This window comes from Neoarius graeffei, chromosome 18 (assembly GCF_027579695.1).
Source record: "Neoarius graeffei isolate fNeoGra1 chromosome 18, fNeoGra1.pri, whole genome shotgun sequence".
Lineage (NCBI taxonomy): Eukaryota > Metazoa > Chordata > Actinopteri > Siluriformes > Ariidae > Neoarius > Neoarius graeffei.
This window is the reverse complement of record NC_083586.1, coordinates 48,886,816-48,904,470: the sequence shown is the minus strand read 5'-3', so window position 1 is coordinate 48,904,470 and position 17,655 is coordinate 48,886,816. Positions and strand designations below refer to the sequence as shown.

Genomic DNA, 17,655 nt, shown 5'->3' with positions numbered 1-17,655 from the left:
TATCAGGGAATTATTCAAAAGAGGTATGAGGACTCCCTTTAGCCTTTACTTCAACACAAAACTTGATTTACAATTGAACAGGGTTGAGGAGAGTCTTGGAACAACCAACAGTGAAGGAATCAGAGTTTCCTGTCGATTTACAAATCGAACACAGAATGACATGGTGGTTTTCATCATACATTCACCACGGGGACTCAACAAGCCACGCCACGCCCCCCGGAAACATAGCTCCCTTCAGTCGCTTGTCAGCTAACAGAACTTTCACTTTGCCGTTTTTTTTTTTTTTTTTTTTAACCGGCCCCTGTATTACCGACACTGCCCAATGTGCTCGGGGCTCTGAGTGTGCCTCCACCATGGCTGTTTCGGCCCTTAAATCATCTTCAGTGCTTGAAGAAGCCCCGCCCAAAAAACTTCCTCAGCTTAGACTGCACCATTGTTCGGTTCACGCAGAGATAATTACACCACCACACCAGTCCGATTTAAGACGCACTGCGATTGGTCAAAAGCTTGGCGCTTATTTGGTCATTATGTGTGGTCAGTTTTTATTGGTCACAAGCATGTTGGCTTCCCACCGTCTCTTCACTGGGGTTGGATTTCAGCAAACGGAGGGATTTGAGGATGAATTTCGATAAAAGATGACTTATGATAATGATAAACATGATAAATACATTAGTCACTGTGACGACTGCTAGTACTTTTCTCTTCATCGCTGATAGATTATGTTCGTCAATGGCGAGTGTGATGAACGCCAGCAGGAACCCTGGGTAAGCGTTTGTGTATGGCCATTAATTGCTCGTCCTTGGTACAGAGTTTAAAGGAAAGCCTTTTGATTATGTAATGTACCACCTTTTCAGTGTCTGCTCATGCTCTGTTTGGCCAAGGCAACGTGATGTATTTTCTGTGGGCCGTGTTTGTAAGTTTAAGAGCCTGTCACGCAGCAGTAAAGGTCATCGCACTCCATGTACGACCAGATGTCACCCATCAGGACAGGAACCAACATGTGAGCACAACAAAAGCGTGGGCCTTGGCTCTGTGATTAGTCGAGCTTAATGGACATCACACGGCCTAGCGATTTACATATATTTTCTACTTTTCTCCCTGTCTCGTTTTTTTTTTCCAGTGAAGGTTGTTTGCAGCCGAAGCACTCCGACAATAAAAGCTGAAGGACAAAGTCTGCTTCACATTCCGGTCCTTTTCTCAGCGTGTATGACATGCATGATATGGACACGCATCCAAATCGGTCCTCAGATTCACCCTTCAGTCAGTTGAGCTTTCACAGTTGGCTTTGACAGTTCTTCACGTTGTAGAGGAGCCAATTCAAACTGATGTGACTTATTTAACATTTGAAATGGTGTAATGCCCTCCAGCTGTGGTTCCTTTAAAAGTGTTGAACATGATTCCACGAAATCGAGTCGTATATGAGCTGACGAGGCGCGTACTGTAGCACCGTGTCGGCTATAAGCCATGTACGCCAAGATTGAGTGGAATAACTTTTATTCTATCCACAGTCACTGGATTTTGAGAAACAGAGCATTTTTATTTTTGTTTTTTGCAAATTCGATAAATAAAAACTTTATACAAAACGTCCGACAAAATCATTTCCGCTTAGAATGTAAACAAACCGGCGAAACAACAGGAGCAATTTGTGAAAAATGCGATAATAATAATAATTCTTGAAAAATAAAAAAGATACGTCCTTACCATCAAATACTTTCATTCTATAATTTGTTGCTTTTTAGTTTTGGGGGTTTTGTTTTTGAGTAGAGTTTTTATTTCATCTTCGAATGGTTCAGCAACACGCTCCACCATTTTGTTTTTCTTCTCCTTTTTTAAGGCCCCCGTCACACTTATTCAGAATTAGCAGGAATCAAGCAGAACCAGCCGGAATGAAAAATTTTTCAAAATTCGTGCCGCATTCGGGCGGGAATTTCAAACTGACCAACATTCTTACAGCTTCGTACGAATGCCGTTCGAATACTTAGAATGCGCTTCAAACCCACCTCGAATGATTCTTGCACATTCCGGGTGTATTAGCTTTCGAATGCGGTTCAAATGTAGTTGGAACACAGTAGGAATACCTAGAATGGTGTTAGAATGCAGTAAGAATATTAAGAATGCACTTCAAATGCCGTACGAGTGCAGTTCGTTTGCTGCCCGAATACCACCCGAAGTCTGGTCGGAAGGTGCCTCGAATGCTGTACGAATTCACCTCAAATGCAGTCAGAGCGCTGCCGGAATAGCGGCTAAATATGTTTCGAACGTCTAAGAATTCAAAGAGAATGCAGCTTGAATACTTAGAATGTACTTTGAATATCCCGGAATATACGAAGAATTTTCATTCCGACGGCATTCCGGCTCATTCGAGGCACATTCGGGACATTCTGGCAGGACTTGAAGTGGCTTGCCATTTCGATTTTTCCCTCGAACGCGATCAGAATGTTTCGAATGCTGTTGAAATGCCGTAAGAATATTTAGAATGCAGTTAGAATACACTTCGAATGCCGTTCGATATTTCTCCTCTTCGAATGCACCTCGAATGTTTTGAGCATGAGCAAAATATTCGAGCCAACCACAAGAATGGGCCCGAATTTTTGGAATGCACTCAGAATGCAGTCGGAATTTTTAGAATGCACTTCGAATATCCCGGAATATACGAAGAATTTTCATTCCGACGGCATTCCGGCTCATTCCGCCTCGAGTGTGACTACTCTATTAGGGTTTTTTGGTGGTTGGCAAACCAACTTAAAGGTACATTACCGCCCCCAACTGGGCTGGAGTGTGGAACAGGAGATATTGGGGGGGACCTGTATTCTTTTAGCTATTTCTGTTTCTTTTAAATACTTGATAACAAAGCGATATATTTGACTTGATGCGCTCCCCTATTTTGTTTTTCTCTACTCATGGTATATGAGCTGATATCCTAGTAGTAGAGTAGCCAATCAAAGCGTGCAATTGCTCATATCCAGTGAATGTGGATAGAATAAACAGATATATTTAACAGTTAGTCCACGAAATCGAGTCGTACATGAGCTGATAGCCGATGAGATTGAGTGGAATAACTGTTTTATTCTAACCATATTCACTGGATTTTGAGAAACAGAGCATTTTTATTTTTATTTTTTGCAAATTCGATAAATAAAAACTTTATACAAAACGTCCGACAAAATCATTTCTGCTTAGAATGTAAACAAACCGGTGAAATGACAGGAGCAATTTGTGAAAAATGCGATAATAATGCTATAATTCAATCAGAAGTATCCATCGAATACTTTTATTCCATATTTTGTTGCTTTTTTTGTATTTTGGGGGGGTTTGTTTTTGAGTCGAGCTTTTATTTTGTCCTCGGTTGGTTCAGTAACACCGTCCGCCATTTTCTTCTTCTTCTTTAGGGTTTTTGGCAGTTTGGCTCCACCAACTGGGCTGGAGTGTGGAACAGGAGATATGGGGGGGGGGAATCTTATATTCTTTTACTTATTTCTGTTTCTTTTAAATACTTGCTAACAAGGTGATATATCTGACTTGATGCACACCGCCATTTTGTTTTTCTCTACTCACGGTATATCAGCTGATATCCTAGTCGTAGAATAGCCAAGTAACCCTTTATATTACAAAAGCCTTGAGTGAGAGAACTGTTGCTCACTCTGCCTTCCAGCAGTTCTCCTTGCACAAACTGGGTCTTGGATGGTTTATTCAGACGAGCAAAGCCATCATATACAGGTCAGGGTCAGGACGAAGGGTTTAGTCACCCATAGAGCGCCCACCACTTTCACACGCGCTGCTGGAGCCTTGAATGTGACCTTTCGATCTGTTCTTAAATCCCCCCACCGCTTTCACAAGGCTGTAAACGTCAACATGTTCTCATTGGCCGTAGAGAAGGATCACACAGGGTATTGCACTGCCAACACAGCTGTGGAAGGTCACAGTGTTAGCGGAAGTTAAAACTCAGATGGTTTGGCTTACGCACAAAGAGTATAATATGTATGTAATATGTGCGTAAAAAAAGGTCTTATAAAAAAAGGCATGTGTTCTGGACAAAATATGTGTTTAATATTATGTAAGTTTGAGTCATTATTTCTGCTCAGTATAAATTCTGGTTTATTATGGCTCAGATCCAAGTTTTGTCTGTTTCGTCTGGTCTGGTGTTTGACAGGCTCCATGTAACACCCTGTTGTTGGGAGATTGCAGGTTAAAATCCCAAAGATGTCACAGTGAGAGAACATAATTATCCTGCTCTGTTGGTGGGAAGGATGGCATTTCCCTCCCCCCAGTCGGTACGAGCAATGGTAGCTAATTGCGGATGTCTATTAGCTTATGTATACAAAATAGCACACATAGTGCTCTCTTCCTACGCCAAGACACGAGCAGCATTTGAATAAGAAGCACTGCTTAGCTGCATTTCTGTCCAGTGAAGCACTTTTAGCGTCCATCCTCCCAGATCGGTAGCTGTTGTGCATTAGCTGAGGAAGCGAACTCAGCTAATGGGTGTTTTAAATTAGCATATTTATTTATTTATTTATTTATTTTTAAAAAAGGAAAAGCGTAGTCTCTCGTGTGTTATTTGGTCTAATGATGTTTTTGATAGGGATAATGCATGATGAAAAAGTGAAGAATCTGGTTTTCTTCTGAACATTTTTTTTTTTTTTTTGCCTGTGGTCTTGTAAATCGTTTGTAGAAACATTTCGGAAGCAGTTTGTTCCGTCTCGCAACTTTCAGACATTTTATGATTTTGTCTCAACCTTGTGTTCAAATATACAGTACCCAGGGCTCGACATTACCTTTTTAACTTTTTAATCCACAACAAGATTTTTCACTTATCCTGACCGTAATCTTTTTATTCCTATGTATTTACTAGTTCAGTGAAAGGAAAGTGATTAACAAAGTTTATCAAAAAGCAGGTCTAGTTATGATCATCATTATGCTTTAATGATTTATAATTTTTTCATTAAACAATAAACAAAAACGATCCAATTCCCCATTATGGTACATGTGTATGTTCTAACCCATTACCTGATCTGCAGTTTTAAGAGTTAGACTCACCCAAATTCAAAGCTTCTGGAGGAAATAAAGTTAAATCTTGATGAAGTATAAATTAATTTTAAGAAATGAAACCGAAAGAAAGCAAGTTGGACATGATAAGTGGGACAGAATCATGCTGCAAATGAAAACAAACTGTAAGTGAGTTCGACACTGTTGTAAAATTCCCCCGAAACATTTTATGACATTTGTGATGGTTAATGTGAACCATACAAAAGAAAGCTACAGTGAATGTCCCAATGAAATGAAGATTCACCACAGATATTTATTTTATTGAGGTATTTGATCACCATTTATCCGATTTGAGTGAATTCAGAGTCTAATAATCTATAACTAGACAGATACTGTGACTAAAGTCACAGTGATTTGCACTAGCCCTTATAAACTGGGACGTCTGGTCACCGTACCCTATAGATCTGGAACGGTAAGAGATAGAGAATGACACTTAGTGAGGAAAAAAGCCCATTTTTCATAGATCATTCTGGTTCGGTGATCCAGATCAGTATCAAAAGTCATAGCAACTTAATTGAGCCCAGAGGTATTCTTCATGTGAAGTTTGGTGGTGAAAACGGAGGGAGAAATAGTGCCCTCAAAAACATTAGGCGGAGGATAATAATAATAAGAAGAAGAAGAAAAAGAAGAAGAAAGTAGAAAGAACCTGAGTGAAAGTAACAGTTTGCACTACCACTGCTGGTGCAAATTAATTAAGTATTATAACATGGCTATTTTTACACACACACCTGCTGTACTCGGCTTCCCCAGAATTTCGTAACCAATAACGCGGCCGGATCACTGAGGGGATTGAACTTGTTTTGTTGGAACTTTATTGATGTAACTCTTGAATAATTACTATAAAAATGGTGATTTTCAACAAATCTTCAACTCGTCCTGTCAGACAGGCAGATGCGGATTTAACTTGTCCAGACCAAACGTTTGATTGTCCCGGACAGTCGGACTACCGTTAATGTCGAGCCCTGCTATATGTATAAAAACCCGTGTGTCAGATTTCTGTGGATCTGAATGCATAATAAAGGCATGAAAACCATTGGGGTTTTTATTGTCTCTTTGAATAAAAGAGATTAACTCTGTGTATACTCTAAGTCTAAAGTCCTTCCCGCACCATATGGCACATTAAGTGGCGCTGAGCTCCGTTTCTGTAGCCCTCAGCTTCTTGCCTATTGCATAGCGAGGGTTACAGTGGGGGGCTAGTCCTCTGGTAACTACGAGAGTTTGACTCTCCACTCACATCTGTATTGCAGCGTGCCTTGCCAGACGGCAGTAGGTACCATTTTTATGACGGTCTTTGGTATGACCCGACTGCGAGTAGTACTTGCGATCTCCCGATCGAGAGGTGGACACGGATTGTAAAAATAGTAATTATTCAAGAGTTAGATCAATAAACGTGTCTGCCTCCGTGTATACGTATGTCCATATTTGGATATATTTCCGTTTGTTATTTTTAAAGCACATCTCTGGAGCTCTAGATAAGAAGGATTTATAACCATGTGAACAAGATTTGTTGGAACACAAGTCGTATAAATGGTCATTATCATGGTCAGTATAATTTCTGTTGAAATTGTACGTGAAGTGCAACATTGGGGGGTGGAACCAAACTGTGAATTGTAAAGTGCCATGGCTGTATTTTCTTTGTTACAGGACCAAGTTCAACTTTGAATTAGATTGTTTTATCTATCGTACTTTTCAGTTTGCATATCTATAGGAGCATTTTCATGTCAGTTTTTATAAATCCCTTGTATGTCTGTTTTAACATTAAAAAATTACATGAAATTTAAGATAAAATCTGACTGTATCTGAATATTTTCAGAGGGGAAGCATCAGGGCCTTCTAGACCTTCAGAGAAGGCCCAAACATATCAGGATTTCAAACGTTATATTTAATTTCTTTCATTCTTTCACACTTTCATTATAATTATTCTCTTCTAATTCTAATTTGGCGTCATTTTCTATCAAATTTGCTTCAGAAATGAAAGGCTTACTGTCCTGAAAACATTAAAATTGAGTTATCCGATGAGATTTTTTGTTTGTTGTGTCTAGGCTGAGAAGAGTTTAGAGCTGCTCACTCATTGGTTAGGACTTCATTGCCAGGACAGAAGGCCATTGCAGTGTGTGTTTATGTAGGAAGTGACAGATGAATTAACCAATCAGATTTTGATTTATAGTGGGCGGGACCAAAAATGTATCGCCCTCGGCCTTCTGGAAGGCCAACATGAGCTTAACCATGAATCAGTGCTATCAAGAACAAGTAACACAGGCTAACGACCAAGAAAATAAGATTTCTGTCAACAGATTCTTCTTCCACGCACATGTAGCAGTGTCATAATTTCATATGAATAAAGTTTGTGGTTTGTTTTTTTTTTGTGAACTTCCCCAAATCCCTGTATTGTAAATCATGTTAATTTGTTTGGGTTCCGTTAATGTTTCCGCTATTGTTTCTGATGGGGTGTTAATTAGTGTAACACACCTGTGGACATTATCATGCGTGTGAAGTCTGGAAAGGGGGAAGCTGGCTTCGTGACTCCTGCATGGACAATATTCATTAATACAGTATATATATATTTTTCCCCAATATAATAATAATAATATTATTATTATTATTATTATTATTATTATTATTATTATTATACCCCTGCTCCAAAGGAAGGGGGAGTATACTGTTTTTTTACCTCTGTCCATCTGGCCATATCTCCGTATTTCTGTCCGTCTGAAACACCCTTTTTCTCAGCAACTACAAATCATAGCCACTTGGTACTTGGTACCAAACTTCAGCTTGGGGTTCTATACCGTGTGTACCGTTTTCAGGTCTGTTGCACATCGACTTCCTGTTTACCGGTTGAACATATTTACAAAACATATAGCATGGATTTACAAAATTTTCATAACACTTTTTTCAACAACTACAAATCACAACTGCTTGATATTTGGTGCCGAGTTTCAGCTTGGGGTTCTATACCGTGTTTCCTGTTTTCAGGTCTGTCGCACATCGACTTCCTGTTTACCGACTGAATGTATTTACAAAACATATAGAGTAGATTTTGACGCTGTTTCAAGAAGCAAAATGCTGTTTCAAAATGACAGTTGACCAGGATGCTGTTTGAAATCCCTGGGGAGAGACACGGCTCTTTACTTACTCGTTTCAGGGTTCATTATTTGTTGAAGTCAACATTCATAATAAGTGTCCTATTCCTTCCATTGCTAGCATTCTGATATAAGCGAGAGCGGGGGGATACGCAAGTGAGCAGTAGGTCAGAGTTGATCTTATTTTTTTGACGTAAGAATGTTTTGACACACATCCACTGTTTGTATCGGATCAACTATGTAAATTGGCATGATAAAATTCCGTCTGAAAAGTCAAGCGTTTATCCGAGTAGCCATTTGGCTGGGTGCTAACTGGTGTATTATGTCATCGGGACGCCAGAATTCTTTCCCGTCTCCGTGTGTCGATCGCCCTGTCAGTCATTGTTTTCCAGAATAAATGCTAACAGATCAAGTCAACTCTTCGCTTCCTCTGCATCATCTATTAGCCACACAGAGACTTTTAGTTATTATTAGAGTAACTGACTGGTTATAGTCGGTTACACACACTCCCCCCGGTATATTTCACTCAGGCTTAAGTATTCATTTCCCCATGTAATTTACTTAGTTACTTTTAAAATCAACATCGACAGCTACACCCAGTGGCGCGACCTGGCAGCCTGCCGCTAATCTCTTGCAAAATCCATTGCCCTGTTGCTTTTTTGGTGTCTGGCTAAGTTTTGGCTGAGCTCAAGTCCCAGCCCTAATAGTAACAGTTCACCACTGGTGTAAATGGTCATTTTAACAGTATAATTTATTTTAAAATGGTATAACCCCGATTCCAAAAAAGTTGGGACAAAGTACAAATTGTAAATAAAAACGGAATGCAATGATGTGGAAGTTTCAAAATTCCATATTTTATTCAGAATAGAACATACGGTAGATGACATATCAAATGTTTAAACTGAGAAAATGTATCATTTAAAGAGAAAAATTAGGTGATTTTTAAATTTCATGACAACAACACATCTCAAAAAAGTTGGGACAAGGCCATGTTTACCACTGTGAGACATCCCCTTTTCTCTTTACAACAGTCTGTAAACGTCTGGGGACTGAGGAGACAAGTTGCTCAAGTTTAGGGATAGGAATGTTAACCCATTCTTGTCTAATGTAGGATTCTAGTTGCTCAACTGTCTTAGGTCTTTTTTGTCGTATCTTCCGTTTTATGATGCGCCAAATGTTTTCTATGGGTGAAAGATCTGGACTGCAGGCTGGCCAGTTCAGTACCCGGACCCTTCTTCTACACAGCCATGATGCTGTAATTGATGCAGTATGTGGTTTGGCATTGTCATGTTGGAAAATGCAAGGTGTTCCCTGAAAGAGACGTCGTCTGGATGGGAGCATATGTTGCTCTAGAACCTGGATATACCTTTCAGCATTGATGGTGTCTTTCCAGATGTGTAAGCTGCCCATGCCACACGCACTAATGCAACCCCAGACCATCAGAGATGCAGGCTTCTGAACTGAGCACTGATAACTTGGCTCGTCCTTCTCCTCTTTAGTCCAAATGACATGGCGTCCCTGATTTCCATAAAGAACTTCAAATTTTGATTCGTCTGACCACAGAACAGTTTTCCACTTTGCCACAGTCCATTTTAAATGAGCCTTGGCCCAGAGAAGACGTCTGCGCTTCTGGATCGTGTTTAGATATGGCTTCTTCTTTGAACTATAGAGTTTTAGCTGGCAACGGCGGATGACACGGTGAAGTGTGTTCACAGATAGTGTTCTCTGGAAATATTCCTGAGCCCATTTTGTGATTTCCAATACAGAAGCATGCCTGTATGTGATGCAGTGCCGTCTAAGGGCCCGAAGATCACGGGCACCCAGTATGGTTTTCCGGCCTTGACCCTTACGCACAGAGATTCTTCCAGATTCTCTGAATCTTTTGATGATATTATGCACTGGAGATGATGATATGTTCAAACTCTTTGCAATTTTACACTGTCGAACTCCTTTCTGATATTGCTCCACTATTTGTCGGCGCAGAATTAGGAGGATTGGTGATCCTCTTCCCATCTTTACTTCTGAGAGCCGCTGCCACTCCAAGATGCTCTTTTTATACCCAGTCATGTTAATGACCTATTGCCAATTGACCTAATGAGTTGCAATTTGGTCCTCCATCTGTTCCTTTTTTGTACCTTTAACTTTTCCAGCCTCTTATTGCCCCTGTCCCAACTTTTTTGAGATGTGTTGCTGTCATGAAATTTCAAATGAGCCAATATTTGGCATGAAATTTCAAAATGTCTCACTTTCGACATTTGATATGTTGTCTTTGTTCTATTGTGAATACAATATCAGTTTTTGAGATTTGTAAATTATTGCATTCCGTTTTTATTTACAATTTGTACTTTGTCCCAACTTTTTTGGAATCGGGGTTGTACATGAAGTGCAACATTGGAACAAAAAAAAACAAACCTGTGAATTGTAAAGTGCCATGGCTGTAGTTTCTTTGCTACAGGACCAAGTTTAACTTTGAATTAGAATGATTTCTCTATCGTACTTTTCAGTTTGCAGAGATGAGATGAGTTTTAACATTTAAAAAAATTATATGAAATTTCAGATCAAATCTGAAGTTCCTTCTGGTAGCAGTTACTTTTGTTCCAAGCCTGACTTTATCTTCGTAAACATTGATTTGTGAATTTACAAACCTTGGTCTTGTGAGCCAACAGAAAACAAGTGGGTGGGACTATGGTCTCTGATCAGTAAGAAATAAAGAAGCTACACATTTGAATAAACCACTACGTTAGATTTTTATGGTCTTTTTGTTTTTTTCCTCCAGTCTTGGCCTGCTAGGATTTTGTTAGCAGTGTTGTTGGCACATCTGAGAAAAAAAAATCTAGGTCTGGGTGGGATGGGATTATTTTGATTCAAACAGAATACCAGTGGTATCGAGTTTTATTTGAATAAAGGAAACGGTTTAATGGGAAAAATCGGGGGATATTTGCCTTCGGGCTGTCGTGCCTAAAGTGGGCCTTTGCAGTTGATCATTCGCAGATGTCCGCCTGAGGGTCAGCAATTTACATCTCTAACCTCATATTTCATACGGCCTGCGGTGGTTTTCTCCCAGCCGGATTTCAGATTAGCGTAACGGAAAACGAAGGCTGAATCATTTGAAAGGTCGGAGAGGTGTACATCTCTTTCCAGAGAACAATTTGTGGCCGGGAGTTTGTTAAGGAATTTTTGCATAATGTTAAACATGTCAGGAATGTGAGGTATGGTGAACGAAGTCAGTCAGTTAAAGGACAGCGAGGCGAAGCTGGGTTCAGCAGCAAATCCCTAAATACAGCCATTATCCAAGTTTATCCCTGAAGGAAACGTTTTGTTTGTTTTGCTGTTCCATTGACGTATTCATTCATCTTGAGGAAAAGGAAAAAAAAACACAGCGCTTGTTCTTTAAGCCGTAATTGCATTTATCACTGACTGCTGAAAACAGTTCAGTTTGCCTGGTTGTCTTGTTCTTTGTTGCATTAATTGGCTGATTTAGTTGTGCAGTTCATTATACGGCTTTTTTTTTTTTTAAATTGCCATCATGCGGCATCCGTCCATCTGTCCGTCCACAATTCGCAAAAAACGTGACTCCTCCCTGAGTTTTCACTGGATTTTGATTCTGATTGTTTAGTTTGGAAGATCTACAGTGGTGCTTGAAAGTTTGTGAACCCTTTCGAATTTTCTATATTTCTGCATAAATATGACCTAAAACATCATCAGATTTTCACACAAGTCCTAAAAGTAGATAAAGAGAACCCAGTTAAACAAATGAGACAAAAATATTATACTTGGTCATTTATTTATTTATTGAGGAAAATGATCCAATATTACATATCTGTGAATGGCAAAAGTATGTGAACCTTTGCTTTCAGTATCTGGTGTGACCCCCTTGTGCAGCAGTAACTGCAGCTAAACGTTTGCGGTAACTGTTGATCAGTCCTGCACACCGGCTTGGAGGAATTTTAGCCCGTTCCTCCGTACAGAACAGCTTCAACTCTGGGATGTTGGTGGGTTTACTCACATGAACTGCTCACTTCAGGTCCTTCCACAACATTTCGATTGGATTAAGGTCAGGACTTTGACTTGGCCATTCCAAAACATTCACTTTATTCTTCTTTAACCATTCTTTGGTAGAACGACTTGTGTGCTTAGGGTCGTTGTCTTGCTGCATGACCCGCCTTCTCTTGAGATTCAGTTCATGGACAGATGTCCTGACATTTTTCCTTTAGAGTTTGCTGGTATAATTCAGAATTCATTGTTCCATCAATGATGGCAAGCTGTCCTGGCCCAGATACAGCAAAACAGGCCCAAACCATGATACTACCACCACCATGTTTCACAGATGGGATGAGGTTCTTATGCTGGAATGCAGTGTTTTCCTTTCGCCAAACATAACACTTTTCATTTAAACCAAAAAGTTCTATTTGGTCTCTTCCATCCACAAAACATTTTTCCAATAGCCTTCTGGCTTGTCCACGTGATCTTTAGCAAACTGCAGACGAGCAGCAATGTTCTTTTTGGAGAGCAGTGGCTTTCTCCTTGCAACCCTGCCATGCACACCGTTGTTGCTCAGTGTTCTCCTGATGGTGGACTCATGAACATTAACATTAGCCAATGTGAGAGAGGCCTTCAGTTGCTTAGAAGTTACCCTGGGGTGCTTTGTGACCTCGCCGACTATTACACACCTTGTTCTTGGAGTGATCTTTGTTGGCTGACCACTCCTGGGGAGGGTAACAATGGTCTTGAATTCCCTCCATTTGTACACAGTCTGTCTGACTGTGGATTGGTGGAGTCCAAACTCTTTAGAGATGGTTTTGTAACCTTTAACAGCCTGATGAGCATCAACAACGCTTTTTCTGAGGTCCTCAGAAATCTCCTTTGTTTGTGCCGTGATACACTTCCACAAACATGTGCTGTAAAGATCAGACTTTGATAGATCCCTGTTCTTTAAATAAAACAGGGTGCCCACTCACACCTGATTGTCATCCCATTGATTGAAAACACCGGACTCTAATTTCACCTTCAAATTAACTGCTAATCCTAGAGGTTCACATACTTTTGCCACTCACAGATATGTAATATTGGATCATTTTCCTCAATAAATAAATTACCAAGTATAATATTTTTGTCTCATTTGTTTAACTGGGTTCCCTGTATCTACTTTTAGGACTTGTGTGAAAATCTGATGATGTTTTAGGTCATATTTATGCAGAAATATTGAACATTCTAAAGGGTTCACAAACTTTCAAGCACCACTGTAATCAGTCTGCATAAAAGTTACTTCCTGGTTTTGTGGTTTCTCATTAACAAGCCGCTAATTAGCCTGATGAACGAACTTTCAGGAAAATCGCTACTCCTCCCTGAGTTTTTGCTGGATTTTGATCCTGATTGTTTTGTTTCAATTGTTCTAATTGTTCTCACGAAGAGCAACTTGGCTAATTATAAACAACTCTGGTTTCTCATGGTACGGCAGTGTGAGCTACTGCGTCACTGATGCTCTGGTCTATATTAAGAAAAATAAATAAATAAAACTACCATTGTTCAATAGAATGATCGATGTTTATCTTGTTGTCTGATCAAGACTTTTTGTTTTGTTTTTTCTCTTGAACAGGTTCGCATTGGTGTTTGGCTGTTTGGTGCTGTCCGTGTTCTCGACCATTCCAGATCATCAAGAAGTGTCGTCACAGGCTCTGTTCATCTTGGTAAGAATTTAGGATGACAATAGCCATCACATATGACACTGCCTCAATGACGGACCTAAACATTCCCTATAGAACCCTTCAACAGACTGGATGTCTTCCAGAAAAAGTCCCAAGTACAACCCTTTTGAGGACATTCTTTTTTTTTTCATAATATTATGAAAAATATATATATTATTACTCTACCCCAGGAGCACAAACCCTGTTCACCTATAGACTACACCCTGAGGGTGTAAAAAGGGTTCCGTGTTGTATCAGGGTTCTTAGGGGTGAATTCTTCATCAAAATTTCCACACACATCACTTCAAGTGTGTTTTCCGATTAGGAGTTCCAAGTAGAACCCAAGAGGAACCTTGACCCATTAAGCAAACAGTTTGCAAGAGTGAAAGTCACATACAGGCATTCAGTACACACATAAGGATGACAAATTAAAAGAAAATAATGGTGGTGATCTGTGCATGTCCCATGACCACAAAACAGTTCAATCAAACAAACAGCAAAACGTAGGCATAACTAATGCCCCTTTTAGACCAACAGGGAACGGGTTCTTGAACCGTTACCATTCAAGATTATTTGAAGCTTGGTGCCAGCTAGTGAACCGGCCCATGTTTTCACCAATTTTGATTGGAACCATTTTGATCAAGGATGCGTAATGAATGGAGGGCGTTGCACAATTCACAACAGGATGAAACAGTAGTAGCAAGCTAGCAGAGTGCAATGATTAGCTTTTGTTCTATTGTAGAGGCTTTGCACCATCACATGACCCCCATAGCAATGGTAACTACGCCGCCATGACAGGAGGCATGCTTGTAGTGCTTCATTCAGCCGAGTTAGTTGTTACTGATCGGTATGGGAAGGTTTTGTTCCGTTTTTGGACGTGCAAATCATTCTGAACGAAACAAAGATGTCAGGTTTTTAATTTACCAAAGTAATTAATCACCAAGGGAAAAAAAGAGAGAGATTTCTGACATTAGTGAAGCTTTTCCTGTCAATCATGGTGTCAAACAGGGATGCGTTCTTGCCCCGACATTGTTTATACTCTACCTTACAGCAGTCCTAGAGACTATGGACACTAACCTAGATAAAGGAGTCTCCATCAGGATTCAATCAGAAGGCAAACTCTTCAATCTTGCCAGACTCAAGTCTTCAACCAAAACTTGGCAAATTTGCATGCGAGAGCTACTGTACGCAGACGACTCTGCATTTGTAGCAACAGATTTGGACGACATGCAGGAAACTGTTGATCACTTCGCCACAGCTGCAACCGTCTTTGGATTGAAAACCAATACCACGAAAACAGAACTCCTGTACCAACCCTCACCTGAGCCACAGGCAAGGTCAAACAATGTTGTTTTGGTCAACGGAACACGTCTGAGGAGTTCTGAGAGTTTCATCTACTTAGGCAGTACAGTTACCAACACAAACTCCTCAGACTTGGAGGTAGACAGCCGGATTCAAGCTGCCACCAAAGCCTTCAATGCATTACAGAAGCAACTATGGTCTCGCCATGACATCAAGAGAACCACCAAGTTGAAAGCATACAAAGCCGCAGTCTTACCATTTCTGCTTTACGCCATCGAATGCATGATGCTCTACCGTAAACACTTCAAGAAACTGACCAGGCTACAACTCCAACACCTGCATCAAATCCTCAGAATAAGATGGCAGGACAAGGTCCCTGATGTAGAAGTCCTCAGGTGAGCCAGTACAGTAAGCGTGGAAGCCCTGATCACAGCCTCCCAACTTCGTTGGGCTGGACATATCTGGCGCATGCCTGACACGCGACTACTGTTTTCTATAAAGAACTGAGCCTCGGAAATAGGAGACAAGGAGGACAGAAACTGAGGTACAAAGACGTCTTGAAGAGGAACATGAAGAATGCCGGAGTTATCGATCAGACATGGGAAAGAGGATGCCTCAGTTAGAGCAACATGGTGAAGCATAGTTAAAATCTCAGTGTCTGCAATCGAAGACAAGCGTCAAAGGGAGTATATGAGGGCTCACGAAGCCAGACATTCCATAGCAGCTCGACCAGGCCCTTCATGCCACCACTGCGGACAACTCGGTCACTCTGGTGCAAGCCTCGCAGCCCATCTGCGTTTCTGTGCATCCTAAGGAAGAAGTCATCAACACTAACAATGGACAACCGACGACTGTCGCATGACCCCCGTAGCAATGGTAACTACGCCTCTATGACAGGAGGCACGCTTGTAGTGCTTCATTCAGCCGAGTTAGTTGTTATTGATCGGTATGAGAAGGTTTTGCTGCGTTTCTGGATGTGCAATTTGTTCTGAACGAAACAAAGACGCCAGCTTTTTTAAATTTACCAAAAGTAATTCATCATCAAGGGAAAAAACTAGAAAAGATTTCTAAACGCAGAAGGGAAAAATGGCTCGCAAACATTCAGTGTCAAACGGAGATGTTAGGGGAGGTGGGGTGAGATAAGGATCCACAAGCAGAACACAGGCAGTAATCCAATAAAAGAAGGTGATTTAATCCAGGGAAAAAAGGGCGTGGCAAAAAGGTGAACAAATGGACAAAAGCAAATGGCAAAATAGTCCAGGTAAAAAGAGACAAAAAAACTTGACAAAAACAAGGCAGACAAGGACAAAAACGCTAGAGCAAAAAAACATAAACAAGAAGAAAACCCTAAGTGCAAAAGCCATAAACGAGAAAAATAGCTTGAACAAAAACCATGAAATGCAATAAAGGCACAGAAACAGCTGGAATTGCAAACCAAGACGTTCTGGCAAGGTCAGGGTCAGTGTTGCCAGATACTGCTGACGTTTTCCAGCCCAAAATATGTTCAAAACCCACCAAAATGCACTTGAAACCACCCAACTGGGCGGGATTCCTCCCAATCTGGCAACACTGCCAGTATTCCGGAGGGGGTCTACTAGTAGCTATGCCGGATCTAAAGACAGTCCTCCTGTCAGAACATGTGTTGTGAAACGACATAAGATAAAGGTACGTAGAGCTATAGATTCTACATGATAATCATAAATGTAATCATAAAGTCGGCGTGATATCAGTCATGTATTTGCTTGTGAAAGCTTGCGGCTTTCATGTAACTGCCGCCTAGCAACGGGTAAAGAGGGTAGGCTATCATAGATTCTATTCGGAAGAGATCAACACAATTCTAGACTCCCAGAAGAGGAAGAGCTAGCACTAGAGAGTTCACCAGCGTTTTCATGCACCATTTCCATTGAGTAGAACAGCCAGTGAACCGCAGCGTGTTGTCCCGCTGACGTCACAACATGGCCGCGAGCCACGGACCCAGTTTTCTTGCGCTGTGCAATTAAAAGTTGGATATTTGCATAACAACAGCTTCTTTTCACGTAATTATAACAGAAATCTAACATGTTTGCCATGTTGTATAGTTTATTTAAGAAATTGCATAGTCATGTTTGTGTCATCAGCTCTTTAAGCTAGCTAGTCAGTAAAACTCCACCTGACATGCTAGCAAACTCTTTTCAAACTCGAAATCATATTGGGTCACTAACGCTACTAGAAAAGAAAGATTTCTACATTGTTTACTTGGCAAGATTATGACTTCAGATAAGTTAACGTTATTCATGTTAGCGTAACTCCGTTTTTACATGCTAACTAACAGTGTCCAAGTTAACTAGCTACGTGTAAATGTTAGCCGTGGACAAGGCTACGACAACTTGGCGGGCAAATCCATAGAAAGTCATTTGACTAACCAGACTGCATAGCTATTGCAACGTTCTCGCTAGCTCTAAAAGCACAGACAACTTCGTTGCAAGCTTTCTCTTGGAATAAAATGTTTACATCCCTCAATATGCTTCCGCAGGTCAGATGGTGAGTTTTTGTAGGCCGTG

General features: G+C 40.6%; 1 protein-coding gene across 1 annotated transcript in view; it reads left to right on the top strand.

The window, feature by feature from the left end:
* Nucleotides 1–17,655, top strand: part of kcnq5b (potassium voltage-gated channel, KQT-like subfamily, member 5b) — a 287,955-nt gene that overhangs the window by 182,568 nt on the left and 87,732 nt on the right. Inside the window, exon 2 of the mRNA XM_060898962.1 lies at nucleotides 13,726–13,816. Within this exon, the coding sequence (XP_060754945.1) occupies nucleotides 13,726–13,816 (91 nt within the window). The remainder of the gene's footprint in view (nucleotides 1–13,725; nucleotides 13,817–17,655) is intronic.